This window comes from Microcaecilia unicolor, chromosome 9 (assembly GCF_901765095.1).
Source record: "Microcaecilia unicolor chromosome 9, aMicUni1.1, whole genome shotgun sequence".
In the NCBI taxonomy this organism is placed as follows: domain Eukaryota; kingdom Metazoa; phylum Chordata; class Amphibia; order Gymnophiona; family Siphonopidae; genus Microcaecilia; species Microcaecilia unicolor.
The window spans coordinates 133773825-133790642 of NC_044039.1; the positions used below are offsets into that span (position 1 = coordinate 133773825).

The 16818-nt window shown below is 45.8% G+C and overlaps 1 protein-coding gene across 1 annotated transcript in view; it reads right to left on the reverse strand.

The window, feature by feature from the left end:
* Positions 1-5123: 5123 nt before the first annotated feature.
* SLC39A9 (solute carrier family 39 member 9) overlaps positions 5124-16818 on the reverse strand; it is a 111798-nt gene continuing 100103 nt past the window's right edge. Inside the window, exon 7 of the mRNA XM_030213750.1 lies at positions 5124-9667. Within this exon, the coding sequence (XP_030069610.1) occupies positions 9437-9667 (231 nt within the window). The 3' untranslated portion in view covers positions 5124-9436. The remainder of the gene's footprint in view (positions 9668-16818) is intronic.

Here is a 16818-nt window from a genome sequence, read left to right on the forward strand (position 1 = left end):
TTCTATAATTTTTATTACATGTTCAAAGTGTAGTATACATTGTTTAGATCAGGGAAAAGAACTCTTACAGGTGTTCAACTGTATTTTGTTTTAAACAGCAGAATAAGAAATATGTAGAAGGGTGTGAAGACTTTTATAAGACACTGCTGATCAGACCACCTACTATGGGTGTAACTGCACTTGAGTGATGAAGCCAGCTCTTCCAGTTAAGAACACATTGTACAAGCTTGTACCAGCAAATACAAATATGAAATAGTTTATGAGATCGGATTATTTGACCCATGAAATTTGGCCTACAGCGGATACCATTTAGAAACCACAGAATAGGTGTAATTTGGATGGCGTTCATAGGGAAGCAGCATCCCCATCACAAACGGTCCAAGGTGCTGATGCTGAATTGTGTCCTCCTCCCTCTATTTTCAATATGACCTCTTTACTTCAAACCACAGTGAGGTAGGTAAGAGTCTATGGTCTTCTGTACACAAAGACATGACATGAACCAAGACAATGAAAAGATCTGGTGATGCAGGGATATGTGCTTGTCAATAGTTGTCAGAATATATTCCCTCTGGTCCCCTGGAGATCGTCACACGTCTCTTGCTTAAGCTCATATTCAGAGCAGGGATCTCTGCAGTACTCATTTCCAAACCCATTTTTCAATGAAGCAATGAGAATAGTACAACAAAATACATGAAAATATCACACATACATCAGAGGGTTTTATCTGAGAAATGAGTGTGGATATGTACATAGATTAAACTGACATACAGATACCTTCTCATCTGTCAAAGGAAGAGGATACACACTATTTTGTAGGAAAGAGAAAGAAGAGAATGAAAATTGTGTATATCACCCTCTTTATTTTCATGATACACTGTATGCACAGTTACATCATCACAATTCTATAAATGGTTTTGAAGACATAAACCATAAAATAAGGCAGGAGCTTCATGAGTATGACCAGACCTCCAAGATCATTGCAAACATTTATTTACATACAGATTTAACTTGGCTTTAGTTCATTAGAAAGCTTCTAAGGAATCTAATCTAACCTAATCTCGAAATTTACCAACCGCTTACTTCCTACAAAGGTCCAGAGTGGCTCACATAAAAGATACTCTAAACCAAAGTGGATATATGTGTCGATACCAAGCTTTTATTTTCATATGAATGCCACACGTATGTTATTGCATAAATAAGGGGGAAAAGCCTCAGAAGTCCATGGTAATACAGCATCCTATGGACTGGTCTGTGGTGCGCTAAATTAAAGCAATACTCTACAGACCCTGGTCCTGGGGCGTAGCCAAACACCCAATCTTGGGTGGGCCTGGGCCCAAGATGGATGGGCAGAACTCCGCCCTGTCCCACAAGTGATTTGGTCTCTCCCTCTCTCGACTGCATGCCATATGGTCTCTCAAACATCCCCCTCCCCCCATACCTTTTAAATAGCAGATTTTCACTGGCAGCAAGCAGCAAATAATATACACTGCTCATGTTGGTTCCATAGCCTTCCCTCTGATGCAACTTCCTGTTTCCGCATAGGCGGGAATACATCAGAGGGAAGGCTGGTATGCAGGAAGGACAGGAATTTTCAGCTGGTGGGGCTTGGGAATCCCTGCCAGACACTTCATAGGTGTGCTGCTACTGGGTGGGCCTGAGCCCACCCAGGCCCACTCTTGACTACGCCACTGCCCTGGTCTATCATCAGACAGAAAAAAACCTTTAAAAATAACCAACTTTAACTTTAATCATTTCAGCTTATCTATAAAAACATGTGGAATTCTGTTTAGCGTGCTGCACACTTATCTCTCTGAGGATAGGGAAATACCTAGTGCACCTGAATGTAACTCACCTTGAGGAACTACTGAAAAAGGTGTGAGCAAGATCCAAATAAATAAATAAATCTCAATTTTATCTGCAAAAAGAAAAAACAAGAACACCAATTCTATGACATATACCAGGTGAAAGAAGGGACCCCTGCAGGACCCTAAATCTAACACAAGTCAACAATTGACACTTCTTTATCTTTAAAAATGGAGTGCTATCCAACAAAAAAGAGATGAACCTTTTCAGGGGACCTTGAGTCTACCCCTATGTGCAGTAAACAATTTCTTAAGATATCAAAGTCAACAGTGTTAAAACAACATTAAGATCTAAAAAAAAAAATCAGCAGTGTTTGAAGTCATTTCTAGCAACTATCTCAGATCAAGGCTCTAACTTTGTACCTGGGGCAATATTAAGGGTTTAAAGGCTTCTTTTACAAAGCTACGATACCGATTCTCTGGAAAAAGGGTTTTTTTTTTGGAGGGCCAGAAAATGGACATGTGGCAAAATTAAAACCGGTGCGCATCTATTTATGGCCTGAGCCCTTAATGCCACCCATTCAATTCCTATGGGCTTCCTTTCACTTGTCACGTAGGAATTGCTGCACGGTTTTGATACTTCTGGCCAACCAGCAAGGTGGAAGTTTCTCTCAAAATTGGCCAGAAAATAGTCTGGGTCACTTTCCAGCACCATTTTCTTTAATACTCAAATAAGAGGGGGGGGGGGGGGGTCGCTTGCAGGCTGGGTGCCTGGGTAGCCATTCCTGCTTGGGCCTCAGAGCTCTATTGTAACTCTGAAGAGCTTCTGCAACGCCTACTGTTGCATCCGTTGTTGGTGTTGCCATTGCTCAAAATGTGCCTGCATAAATTGTTGCTGCTGGCCCTCCTCTAAGGCCTGGAGTAGCCTTTCCATGTTTTTGCTGTATTGTGAGTAGCCAGAACCCTGCAGTACACCAGTAAACAAAAATAAAACCTGCCTGTCCGGCACTAGCTATAACGACCCCCTCTAACTAGGCCACAGCTAACCTCTTTTGCCCAATGTCCCGGCGTAGTGTCATTGATAGGCCCAGAGCCCTGGAGGTCATGGATCCGGCTTCCTTAGGCAGGATATGATCCAGATACCACTTCTGACACTCCGAGCGAGAGTTGAGGGTGGTCTTATGAACTAGCACAGCCGGACAAAGATACATAAATAAAAAACAAATGTTTATTTCATTGAAACCTGAGGCCTGTTGTGTCACAGGACCAGGAGCACAAGGTAAAAGCCTTTGTAGTTCAAGAAGCAGTCTTAAACAGGCCTCTGGTTACCAGGCCCAAAACACAGTCTATGGCTGGTGGGGCTGCCACGCCCCAAACACAGCCTGTAAGTCTATCTCAGTTCTTCACCAAGTTATAGGGTCTAGCTCCTGCCAGACCTCAGAGTAAGGCTTGCAAGTCCCAAACAGGCACAGTCATTAAACATTTGTTGTAGTGGCGTATACTGGGGATTCGATTCTTCCGTCTCTGTTTCTAACCTCAGTCTGGCCCTGTCCTTTATACTTTCTGGTTCTGACTCCACCCTTCCCTGCTCAAACCTCCCAGGCCAGGACTACTGTTCTTAAGATGGCTCAAGCTATCTGAGGGACTATTCCTAAGGGTGAGGGGCAATGTTCTATAAACCCCCTCACAGATGGGTATTGTGAAAGCCAACAAGCTGACTGATCCAGTCTGTGTGCGGAAACCAGTCTTCTGAGTGGGCTCAAAAGCTGTTGATCTTGATGGCTACAGAATCTTAAGATGTTGCAGTTTTGCTACACAGTGATGCTAAAGCCACCTTTTCTTAGATTTGAGTTTGAAGAACTCAGATGCAGAAGGGATAAAATAGTAATGAGTATGCAATTTGAGAGATTCTATGTAGGATCAGGAGACATGAGATGCAGGGGGTGAGACAGAAGTCATGGTTATTATCACCGACCTGAAGGGATGTTTGTGATGGAGTACCTATAGCTGGTTATAGTGGCCTGAGTAGATAAATATTCAGACTCTGCAATAAAACGTATTTAATGTTACAATCTTGAATTCCTGTGTTTTACAGAAATTAAGTGGGCAGTAGGCAGAAAAGTGGTGGGCAGGAAAGCAGGGGCTGCCCTGTAGTGTATGATGAGTACACTGAAGTGCCTTCAGGCCAGCACTCCTCTGATTTATCTGCTTTCCTTCTACAAAATTTAAGTTGCTTTGGGATTTGCTGAAATTACAAACATTCAATACTTGTAGAGGAATTCTGCTCAAAAAATAAATAGAAATTCTGTGCACAATATTTTAAAATTCTGCAGACTTTATTTGTTCATATAAAACAATACAATCACTGTTTTAAATAAGAATTTATAATTCAATACAAGAAAATTATTACTCAATTGTTTCTGCAGTTTTCTCCAATCATAAGGCTTGGTCCCTCCCCATCATATCATTCTTGCTCTCACTCATGCTCAACAGTCTCATCCCTTCAGCTCTCTGCTCCCCCCCCCCCCCCCCCCCCCCCACACACACACTTGTCTTGAAGCCTTCCCCACCGGTCCCTGACTTTTAACCATGCTCTCCCTCCAAGGCTCAGAATAACATCCTCAGTTTTCTCTCCCCACTCCCCTTATTTCCTCTTTCTGTACCACACCCCAGGATTAACCCCTCCCCAGCTCTCTTTCTCTTTTCCCCAGCTAAAATTCCCAGCTTCTCTCCCAAGCTCCCCCAGACCTCCCCTGCTTTTTGGTCCACATAGGCCAAACATGTTTGCTACAATCTCTTCTTTTCTAGGCTCAAGTTGTTGACCCCGATACTGTCTCTTTTCTAGCTATCACCTTCTCCTGCCCTCTGCACCACAGTCTGCAGAGCAAATGCAGGTTTCTGTGTGTGAGGGGAATTCTGTGCAAATTCTGCATTATGTAAGAATTCCCCCAGGGACATTAGCTGAGCCACACTTGGTGGTGCCCCTTTATCTTACTAGACCGCTGTATGTCTACATCACGTGGGGAATCCATACCTTTAAAAAAAAACAAAAAAAAAAACAAAAAAAAAAACAACAGTAGACATCTCAATAGGGAAGAAAACGTACACAATGTCTAACAGCAAGATTAAGAGATGGATTTAAATAAAAAAATAATTTCAGGGTAAGATTTTTGAATTCAGAATGCAGATATTTTTAAAGGCTGAACTTTGTACCATCTCTACAAAATATTTTGTACCAATGCCATCTTTTGCAGGTTCGGTGCCTCCATGTTTGCAGTAATGTCTCAGAAACAGATTACCTCAGAAAAAAACAAGCCAATCTTGACAATGCACCTAGTTAAAATTTATTATCATCATAACAAAACAAACAAAAAACAACTACTATTCACAATTGAAATTGAAAATAATAAGGCAGCCATGAATGGAATGATATCATACAAAATGAGTCAGAAGAGGCTAACCAGGTAAAATACAGATCCAGACATAGAAAACCCAGCTCCATCTTAAACATTTGAGATCCAGTGATCAGAAATTCATTGGGTACATCTGAATTCCACATTTCTTCTGTTTCAGACTAAGAGACAAGAAATTAAGCAGATTTTCTTATCGTTATCAAGTGCTCTCTGAAAACAATTCACAAGGGCCATATGACCACACTCAGCACTGAGCAGGTAGAATTTTGCAGAGATTTTGGCAAAGGCAAAAAAGCATTTTATATGCAAAAGCGCTTATGCTGCCACAGTACTGCAATTCCCCCCACCTATCCAATAATTAAGTTTCAATTTAGGAGATTACCCCTGGGAGGAGTTATTGGATGGATCTATGACTGGTGGCTTACCTTCAAAGAACATCTGCTGCAGGCAGGAAGCAACTTTGCTTTTCCCAGAAGAGAAAATCAGGTTCATCAGGACTGTCTTCAACAAGCTTAAAGTGTACACTTACATTGTGACATAGGTTTCTATGGAACTTTGGATGGCTAAGTGCTTTGAAACTATGCTTCATAATAGCAGGTTTCCCCTTCCACAACAGACGTTATTACTTGGGCAAAATGTGCTTAAAACAGGAAACAACAACAACAACAATTGGGGAAGGGGTGCCTCCTATTTTTCACAAGGAAGGAAGGAAGGAAGGTTTGAAGCCTAACCTTCCAGACTTAAAACACTTTAGAGGATTAGTGGTCTTGTCCCAAGCAACTAATTTTGGGCCTTATGGTGTAAGCATTTTTCTCATAGACACAAAATAGGAGAAAACAGTACCTTAGGGCCAATGTAAAGATCCTTAATGAAAATCGTTCTTTGATCCAGCAGTTTCCTTTCACTTTGCTGGGCTTCCAACTCAGTCATTATCAGTACTGGGATCTGACTCTATAATCCATAACAACAAGTTGGTGAATTTATCCTAATTTTAAGTCACTTCTCAGCTTAGTTTAGTGCAGTCATTGCAGTGACAGTCTTCATAGGCCCTAAATCTGATCACATGCCACTCACTGTGATGACTGACTTTCTTTTCCTCACACTCAGGCCCTGTGAACACTGCCTCCACAGCATTCCCAGACCTGGCACACCACAGATAGATGACCCAGGAATGGAAGCCAGGTCTTCCGCAAATCACGGTGCAGGACTGCCACTGAGATAGCCCCGTAATGGACATCAGTTTGCCTTAAAGCCAGAATGTGAAACCACTGGCCTGCTTCTTTGGATATCGTGATGAAAATGAAAGAAGCAAATCAAATGAAGCAATAATAGAATATGAAAAGAAAACAAATTTGGCTGGGTGTCCCCTTGGCGATGGCTAATTGAAAGAAACCACAGACTGGCTCAGTGTTGTTGAAATAAACCTTAAGTCAAGCAACCTAATTAGGATTTTAAAAAACTAGGTGGGGAGGAGAGGAGATGGAAGAAAATCCAGGAAAAGAAAATTTTCTGCAGAGACGCAGCGCTAAGAAGATGTATCCAATGATTTGGAGCTGTGGCAGTATTATAAGCACCATACATTAATAGACAAATGCTTTAGCCTTTCCAGAAAGCTCTGGAAGATTCACTTCATTTGCTACAGTGTGTGATCATGCAACCATTTGTGCGACTTGGGGAATCTGTTTATCTTCAACGAAAAACAGCATTACTAGCACTATTTCAAAGCACTCACATGACAAAAAATGTTTTAAGTTATGGTGCACAATCATGATAACATCAGCTTCAATTACAAAATACTCTAACAAAACCACTTCTAGAGTTCCTGGAGGAGGATAGAGGGTATTTCAGATAAATTTCTCTTATATGTGGCACACAAGCAGCGTTGTGGGTAGATCTTGGTCTCATCAAATGTAACAGAATAAGTTATCAGGATGTTTATTCTTCACACAGACACTCAAAATAAAATATGGATGGACTGAAATAGCAGTGATTTCACTACTTGGCTTTAGAAGCACAAGGAGCTGCCATTAGTGGTGAAATCTTGGGAAATGATGTGGTTAAAATCATGGGACCAACTCTTCTGGTTTCAATTTTAGGTCTATATCGCAAGGATATTCAAAGGCTTTGGAGATCAATAATGCTGCATCATGTGACAAGTTCTAGAAAGCTTAGCGCTTAGAGAGGGTGTGTATCTCCAAACCTTTGCCATCCACCTCCATCCAAACACCACTGCAGCAGTTTCCGAACAGGTGGATATCACACACTGAACAGGTGGATATCACAACAATGAAAAGAACACAGGCATGTCTAAGGTCCTGTTTGAAAAGAAGAAACTGACCCAAAGTGATCCAGAGAACATGTTTTCTGTTTTAAAACAATGTAGCAGAGAAGAGAACAAAGTTTAAAACTACTCCCCTACAAGTCCAGCAGTTTTAAAGCGGGAAGAAAGCACAGCTTAGAGAGAGCCAGCTGACTACAAAGGGGGGGGGGGGGGGGATCTACTTATAGTTCACTAAGTAGAATGGATTTTTTTTGGCATCTACAAATAATTCCATTCATATTTTAATCCAAGTATGCGATTAAAGTCACATAGGGGCTCATTTTCAAAGCAGTTACTATGCAACTTTGTAAAAGTGCTTTGAAAATACACCTTCACCTTTTACTGTACAAGCACCATCCTAAAATCTGAGTAGGGGAGTGGAAGGTAGGAAAGGCTTCTAATTTGTAGAATTTGGGTAGAAAATATTTAAAATTCTAAAATTCTAATCTCCGATTCTTTTCATTGTCCTATTAGTGTTGCATCTTATTTTGCAACACTAATACAACTATTTTTGAGGTATTAATTTCTTTTTTGCAAATAAGACTTAATAGGTTAAAAATCAGTTAAAATAGAAAACCGTACTCACTGGCATACAGCAGGCTCTCTCAAAAGCACATATAGCTAGAAATACATTGATCAATTTAAAATGTATTTACCAGGTATTTTTCTTCACTTAGAGAAACATGTTTATTTAATAAAAGAAATAGACTTTTTTTTATGAACCAGCCTACTTACTGATGAAGTATTTCAGTTAACAAGTAGAAGGGAATCAAGCGTCAAGCTAACCTAGAGTGCACACACACACACAGAGGGACATTTGGCACCAGCAGAATAACAATACAACCTACGGACACACAGGCATGAAGGGAAATACTCAAGGAAAGGATCCTCAAAGATCCTCCCATAGCAGTAGACATCCATTCCAGACATACTTTGAAGCTATGTATTCATTGCAGCATCCAATGTTAATACTTTTTCTTTAATAAAGCATCTGGCTTTCTCTTGGATCTACCCTTGTAATGTTTCCACGATGCCCAGTGTTATCGCGTTTCAATTTCTTGATCTCAAAACAGACTTAGAAAAGAAAGAGCATGAACATGTGTTTTACAACGCACAAAGGGTTTCTCTGATAACAGGATCATCTTGCTACTCTCCAAAACACAACTTCCAAGATGGATGCTTTACAAATACAACTTGTGTCAACCAGATGGCTGATGAAATACTTTTTCCTCTTCCAAGAGTTCTCTTCCATCATTCCACAGTTCACTTAATAGAAACCAGTTTACTCAAGGGCAACCAAAACAGCTCTTTGTCTCTTGTGGGTTTTTAAATTCAAAAAATGCACCTGATGAACCACAGTTCTTGCATTGCAGACCCTTTGTAGGGTTTCTGTTGGAACAGTCTCAAGAAACAGTAGTACTTTGACAGGGCCACAATAAACGAAAGATGTTTTCCTGGAATACTCCCCAAGTTGTTTCAAGTGAATTTTACCTTCTCTAATTCACATGTGCAAAATACATCTATTATTAGAGTTTCATGATAAACTGTCCCATTCATCCCCATTCACTTTTTCTTCACACAAAATTTCATATTCCCTGAGGACAGGGGGAGCAATTACACAAAAAATAATTAAAACATCACACACATCTGAAAAAAAAATTATATACAGAATCAGGCTGCCACATTATGTTTTCTAAATTATTAAAATGAATTTCTCATTAATCAAGCTTCCTGTCCAGCTGCCATAAAACAGGCAGTGGATAGGTAAATGGGGCAGAACAGTATAGATGATTAAAGTTATTATGACTAACAGAGCAACAGGAATCTGCTGTTCAAGACTGACTGGAGAGGAACTGTGGACCCTGCTTTCTTTTTCATTATTTCAAATTTTCTTTCCCTTTTTAGTGTTGATGTCCAATCGATAAAACAAGTGGGATGAGGCAACCCATGACTAGTGCTACAAGCTCAAGTCGGCTAAGTCCCTTTCCACCATTGGAATCTGGTTTGTGGCTGTGGCTCATTCCTCCTACTTCTGGAAGGACATGCACAGTGGCAACGTAGAGAAATGTCCCAGCAGAAAAAAGCATGGCAACGCCTGTGGCATTCACTTCTGAAAGGGCTTCCTTGCTGCTCTATGGAATGGAAAAGAGGAGAGAAATCATTAAGGGTAGGCAGAGCTCAAACAAAAGTGCAGAATCAATTAGATCAGTCAACTGTTTCTGGTGCCATAGCCAAGAATTCACCTACAACCTGAATAACCTCTGTTCAAGTAGGAGGGCCCCTGCTGGGGAGGGAGAGATGAGAGAAAGGAGGGGAGTGATAAGTCCATTCTTGGGGGTTGGGTGGGGGGAGAACAAGAGCCACATGTATCAGAGTCAAGCAGGACTGGAACATTTACTATACAAGTAGAAACTTGGGAATTGGAAGGGAAGCTGAAGAGCAACTTGAGGAGGGAGACAGCAGAGACTTGGACTGGTGGTAGCAGGGCATGGGAATTAACAGAAGGGAACAGCGAGGCCTAGGGATGGTAGAGAAAGATATCTAGGGAGGAGAATGCACAGACTCAGAGTGGGGACTCAACAATTGAATGGGAAAACATAGGATGCTGGGGAGGGACCCAGACTGCGTGGAGGGTGTGTGGGGACTGGGGATTTTTTTGGAACAGGAGGGAAAGAAAGAAGTCCCAGCTGAAAAGAGAGAGATAGGTCAGGTTGGAAAAAGATCTGAAAATGGGAGAACAGGGATTCAGACTTTTTTGGAGGGAGGGGAAGCAGAGACTGTGAGACTGAGTGGGAGAGCACAAACATGGAGAATGGGAGGAGTGGGAAACTGGGGAGGGGAAGAGAGACACCTGGGAAATAGCAGCAGGGTCTCAGGAACTAGAATTGGGGAGAGGGATAAGTAAGTGGGGACTAACAGTTTGAGTAGGAAAATGAAAACTGAAGGGGAAGTAAGAATTATGAGGCACAGTTGCCAGCTCCATGGATGCTTAAGCACTCCCAATATTCAGCAAACTGATGGAGTTATGTATAGCACCACCCCCTACAACTGAATGGGATGAGCAGAGACTGAGGGACTGGGTGGAAAAGAAAAGGCTAACAAGAGATAGGTGGCAAAATAATGGGAGCAATCAACTGGAGAAATAAAATGTTCAAAAACAAGGTTTGTTTATTTTTTATTTTAGTGATTGAAATATGTCGGCTTTTGGAATGTGAATCTCTTTTAATGTTAATCCTAGGAGAATGTTTTGCAAACAACAAAAGCAGAAATTCTTTACACCTTATATTTATTAAAATAACATATTATAAATTGCTCTGAGTAATTTAATTTAATTGGGTAAGCTATAGTCACTTCCCCTATAAATTTCAATATCTCTTCCCAATATCGCTGTGCATGCTTGCAAGTCCACCATATAGTAACATAGTAGATGACGGCAGAAAAAGACCTGTACGGTCCATCCAGTTTGCCCAACAAGATAAACTCATATGTGCTACTTTTTGTGTATACCTTACCTTGATTTGTACCTGTCCTTTTCAGGGCACAGACCGTATAAGTCTGCCCAGCACTATCCCCGCCTCCCAACCACCGGCTCTGGCACAGACCATATAAGTCTGCCCAGCACCATCCCCGCCTCCCGCCACCGGTTCTGCCACCCAATCTCGGCTAAGCTCCTTAGGATCCATTCCTTCTGAACAGGATTCCTTTATTTTTATCCCACGCATGTTTGAATTCCGTTACCGTTTTCATTTCCACCACCTCCCGCGGGAGGGCATTCCAAGCATCCACTACTCTCTCTGTGAAAAAATACTTCCTGACATTTTCCTTGAGTCTGCCCCCCTTCAATCTCATTTCACGTCCTCTCGTTCTACCGCCTTCGCATCTCCGGAAAAGGTTCGTTTGCGGATTAATACCTTTCAAATATTTGAACGTCTGTATCATATCACCCGTTTCTCCTTTCCTCCAGAGTATACATGTTCAGGTCAGCAAGTCTCTCCTCATACGTCTTGTAATGCAAATCCCATACCATTCTCGTAGCTTTTCTTTGCATCGCTTCAATTCGTTTTACATTCTTAGCAAGACACGGCCTCCAAAACTGAACACAATACTCTAGGTGGGGCCTCACCAACGATTTATACAGGGGCATCAACACCCCCTTTCTTCTGCTGGTCACACCTCTCTCTATATAGCCTAAAGCGAATGCTACATACCTGTAGAAGGTATTCTCCGAGGACAGCAGGCTGATTGTTCTCACTGATGGGTTGACGTCCTCGGCAGCCCCCTCCATCGGAAAGTTTACTAGCAAAGGCCTTTGCTAGTCCTCGCGCGCCCATGCGCACCGCGCATGCGCGGCCGTCTTCCCGCCCGAAACCGGCTCGAGCCGGCCAGTCCAGTATGTAGCAAGACAATACACTTCAAGGGAAGACTCAACTCCAAAGGGGAGGCGGGCGGGTTTGTGAGAACAATCAGCCTGCTGTCCTCGGAGAATACCTTCTACAGGTATGTAGCATTCGCTTTCTCCGAGGACAAGCAGGCTGCTTGTTCTCACTGATGGGGTATCCCTAGCCCCCAGGCTCACTCAAAACAACAACCATGGTCAATTGGGCCTCGCAACGGCGAGGACATTAAAGAGATTGACCTAAAAAATTTACCAACTAACTGAGAGTGCAGCCTGGAACAGAACAAACAGGGCCCTCGGGGGGTGGAGTTGGATCCTAAAGCCCAAACAGGTTCTGAAGAACTGACTGCCCGAACCGACTGTCGCGTCGGGTATCCTGCTGCAGGCAGTAATGAGATGTGAATGTGTGGACAGATGACCACGTCGCAGCTTTGCAAATTTCTTCAATGGAGGCTGACTTCAAGTGGGCTACCGACGCAGCCATGGCTCTAACATTATGAGCCGTGACATGACCCTCAAGAGCCAGCCCCGCCTGGGCGTAAGTGAAGGAAATGCAATCTGCTAGCCAATTGGATATGGTGCGTTTCCCTACAGCCACTCCCCTCCTATTGGGGTCAAAAGAAACAAACAATTGGGCGGACTGTCTGGTGGGCTGTGTCCGCTCCAGGTAGAAGGCCAATGCTCTCTTGCAGTCCAATGTGTGCAGCTGACGTTCAGCAGGGCAGGAATGAGGACGGGGAAAACATGTTGGCAAGACAATTGACTGGTTCAGATGGAATTCCGACACAACCTTTGGCAGGAACTTAGGGTGAGTGCGGAGGACTACTCTGTTATGATGAAATTTGGTGTACGGGGCCTGGGCTACCAGGGCCTGAAGCTCACTGACTCTACGAGCTGAAGTAACTGCCACCAAGAAAATGACCTTCCAGGTCAAGTACTTCAGATGGCAGGAATTCAGTGGCTCAAAAGGAGGTTTCATCAGCTGGGTGAGAACGACATTGAGATCCCATGACACTGTAGGAGGCTTGACAGGGGGCTTTGACAAAAGCAAACCTCTCATGAAGCGAACAACTAAAGGCTGTCCTGAGATCGGCTTACCTTCCACACGGTAATGGTATGCACTGATTGCACTAAGGTGAACCCTTACAGAGTTGGTCTTGAGACCAGACTCAGACAAGTGCAGAAGGTATTCAAGCAGGGTCTGTGTAGGACAAGAGCGAGGATCTAGGGCCTTGCTGTCACACCAGACGGCAAACCTCCTCCAATGGAAGAAGTAACTTCTCTTAGTGGAGTCTTTCCTGGAAGCAAGCAAGATGCGGGAGACACCCTCTGACAGACCCAAAGAGGCAAAGTCTACGCCCTCAACATCCAAGCCGTGAGAGCCAGAGACTGGAGGTTGGGATGCAGAAGCGCCCCCTCGTCCTGTGTGATGAGGGTCGGAAAACACTCCAATCTCCACGGTTCTTCGGAGGATAACTCCAGAAGAAGGGGGAACCAGATCTGACGCGGCCAAAAAGGAGCAATCAGAATCATGGTGCCTCGGTCTTGCTTGAGTTTCAACAAAGTCCTCCCCACCAGAGGGATGGGAGGATAAGCATACAGCAGGCCCTCCCCCCAATCCAGGAGGAAGGCATCCGATGCCAGTCTGCCGGGGGGCCTGAAGCCTGGAACAGAACTGAGGGACTTTGTGGTTCACTCGAGATGCGAAGAGATCCACCAAGGGGGTGCCCCACGCTTGGAAGATCTGGCGCACCACTCTGGAGTTGAGCGACCACTCGTGAGGTTGCATAATCCGGCTCAGTCTGTCGGCCAGACTGTTGTTTACGCCTGCCAGATATGTGGCTTGGAGCACCATGCCGAGACGGCGAGCCCAGAGCCACATGCTGACGGCTTCCTGACACAGGGGGCGAGATCCGGTGCCCCCCTGCTTGTTGACATAGTACATGGCAACCTGGTTGTCTGTCTGAATTTGGATAATTTGGTGGGACAGCCGATCTCTGAAAGCCTTCAGAGCGTTCCAGATCGCTCGCAACTCCAGAAGATTGATCTGTAGATCGCGTTCTTGGAGGGACCAACTTCCTTGGGTGTGAAGCCCATCGACATGAGCTCCCCATCCCAGGAGAGACGCATCCGTGGTCAGCACTTTTTGTGGCTGAGGAATTTGGAAGGGACGTCCCAGAGTCAAATTGGAGCAAATCGTCCACCAATACAGGGATTTGAGAAAACTCGTGGACAGGTGGATCACGTCCTCTAGACCCCCAGCGGCCTGATACCACTGAGAGGCTAGGGTCCATTGAGCAGATCGCATGTGAAGGCGGGCCATGGGAGTCACATGAACTGTGGAGGCCATGTGGCCCAGCAATCTCAACATCTGCCGAGCTGTGATCTGCTGGGACGCTCGCACCCGCAAGACGAGGGACAACAAGTTGTTGGCTCTCGCCTCTGGGAGATAGGTGCGAGCCGTCCGAGAATCCAGCAGAGCTCCTATGAATTCGAGTTTCTGCACTGGGAGAAGATGGGACTTTGGGTAATTTATCACAAACCCCAGTAGCTCCAGGAGGCGAATAGTCATCTGCATGGACTGCAGGGCTCCTGCCTCGGATGTGTTCTTCACCAGCCAATCGTCGAGATATGGGAACACGTGCACCCCCAGCCTGCGAAGTGCCGCTGCTACCACAGCTAGGCACTTTGTGAACACCCTGGGCGCAGAGGTGAGCCCAAAGGGTAGCACACAGTACTGGAAGTGGCGTGTGCCCAACTGAAATCGCAGATACTGTCTGTGAGCTGGCAGTATCGGGATGTGTGTGTAGGCATCCTTCAAGTCCTGAGAGCATAGCCAATCGTTTTGCTGAATCATGGGGAGAAGGGTGCCCAGGGAAAGCATCCTGAACTTTTCTTTTACGAGATATTTGTTCAGGGCCCTTAGGTCTAGGATGGGACGCATCCCCCCTGTTTTCTTTTCCACAAGGAAGTACCTGGAATAGAATCCCAGCCCTTCTTGCCCGGATGGCACGGGCTCGACCGCATTGGCGCTGAGAAGGGCGGAGAGTTCCTCTACAAGTACCTGCTTGTGTTGGAAGCTGTAAGACTGAGCCCCCGGTGGACAATTTGGAGGCTTTGATGCCAAATTGAGGGTGTATCCCTGCCGGACTATTTGGAGAACCCACTGATCGGAGGTTATGAGAGGCCACCTTTGGTGAAAAGCTTTCAACCTCCCCCCGACCGGCAGGTCGCCCGGCACTGACACTTGGATGTCGGCTATGCTCTGCTGGAGCCAGTCAAAAGCTCGCCCCTTGCTTTTGCTGGGGAGCCGCGGGGCCTTGCTGAGGCGCACGCTGCTGACGAGAGCGAGCGCGCTGGGGCTTAGCCTGGGCCGCAGGCTGTCGGGAAGGAGGATTGTACCTACGCTTACCAGAAGCATAGGGACCAGTCTTCCTTCCCCCGAAAAATCTTCTACCTGTAGAGGTAGAGGCTGAAGGCTGCCGGCGGGAGAACTTGTCGAATGCGGTGTCCCGCTGGTGGAGAGACTCTACCACCTGCTCGACTTTTTCTCCAAAAATGTTGTCCGCACGGCAAGGCGAGTCCGCAATCCGCTGCTGGAGTCTATTCTCCAGGTCGGCGGCACGCAGCCATGAGAGCCTGCGCATCACCACACCTTGAGCAGCGGCCCTGGACGCAATATCAAAAGTGTCATAAACTCCTCTGGCCAGGAATTTTCTGCACGCCTTCAGCTGCCTGACCACCTCCTGAAAAGGCTTGGCTTGCTCAGGGGGAAGAGCATCAACCAAGCCCGCCAACTGCCGCACATTGTTCCGCATGTGTATGCTCGTGTAGAGCTGGTAAGACTGGATCTTGGCCACGAGCATAGAAGAATGGTAGGCCTTCCTCCCAAAGGAGTCTAAGGTTCTAGGGTCTTTGCCCGGGGGCGCCGAAGCATGCTCCCTAGAACTCTTAGCCTTCTTTAGGGCCAGATCCACAACTCCAGAGTCATGAGGCAACTGAGTGCGCATCAGCTCTGGGTCCCCATGGATCCGGTACTGGGACTCAATCTTCTTGGGAATGTGGGGATTACTTAGTGGCTTGGTCCAGTTCGCAAGCAATGTCTTTTTCAGGACATGGTGCAAGGGAACAGTGGACGCTTCCTTAGGTGGAGAAGGATAGTCCAGGAGCTCAAACATTTCAGCCCTGGGCTCGTCCTCCACAACCACCGGGAAGGGGATGGCCGTAGACATCTCCCGGACAAAGGAAGCAAAAGACAGACTCTCGGGAGGAGAAAGCTGTCTCTCAGGAGAGGGTGGGATCAGAAGGAAGACCCTCAGACTCCTCATCAGAGAAATATCTGGGGTCCTCCTCTTCCTCCCACGAGGCCTCACCCTCGGTGTCAGACACAAGTTCACGAACCTGTGTCTGCAACCTCGCCCTGCTCGACTCGGTGGAACCCCGTCCATGGTGGGGGCGTCGAGAGGTAGACTCCCTCGCCCGCATCGGCGAAGCTCCCTCCGCCGACGTAGTCGGGGAGCCTTCCTGGGAGGTGGCCGCGGTCGGCACCGCACGCGGTACCGACGTCGGGGACCTCAACCTGGGCGATGGGCCAGCCGGCGCCACGCTCAACGGTACCGGAGGCGCAAGCACCGCCGGTACCGGAGGGGTAGGGCGCAACAGCTCTCCCAGAATCTCTGGGAGAACGGCCCGGAGGCTCTCGTTTAGAGCGGCTGCAGAGAAAGGCTGAGAGGCCGATGCAGGCGTCGACGTCAGAACCTGTTCCGGGCGAGGAGGCTGTTACGGGCTGTCCAGAGTGGAGCGCATCGACACTTCCTGAACAGAGGGTGAGCGGTCCTCTCGGTGCCGATGCCTGCTGGGTGCCGAATCCCTCGGCGACCCAGAGCT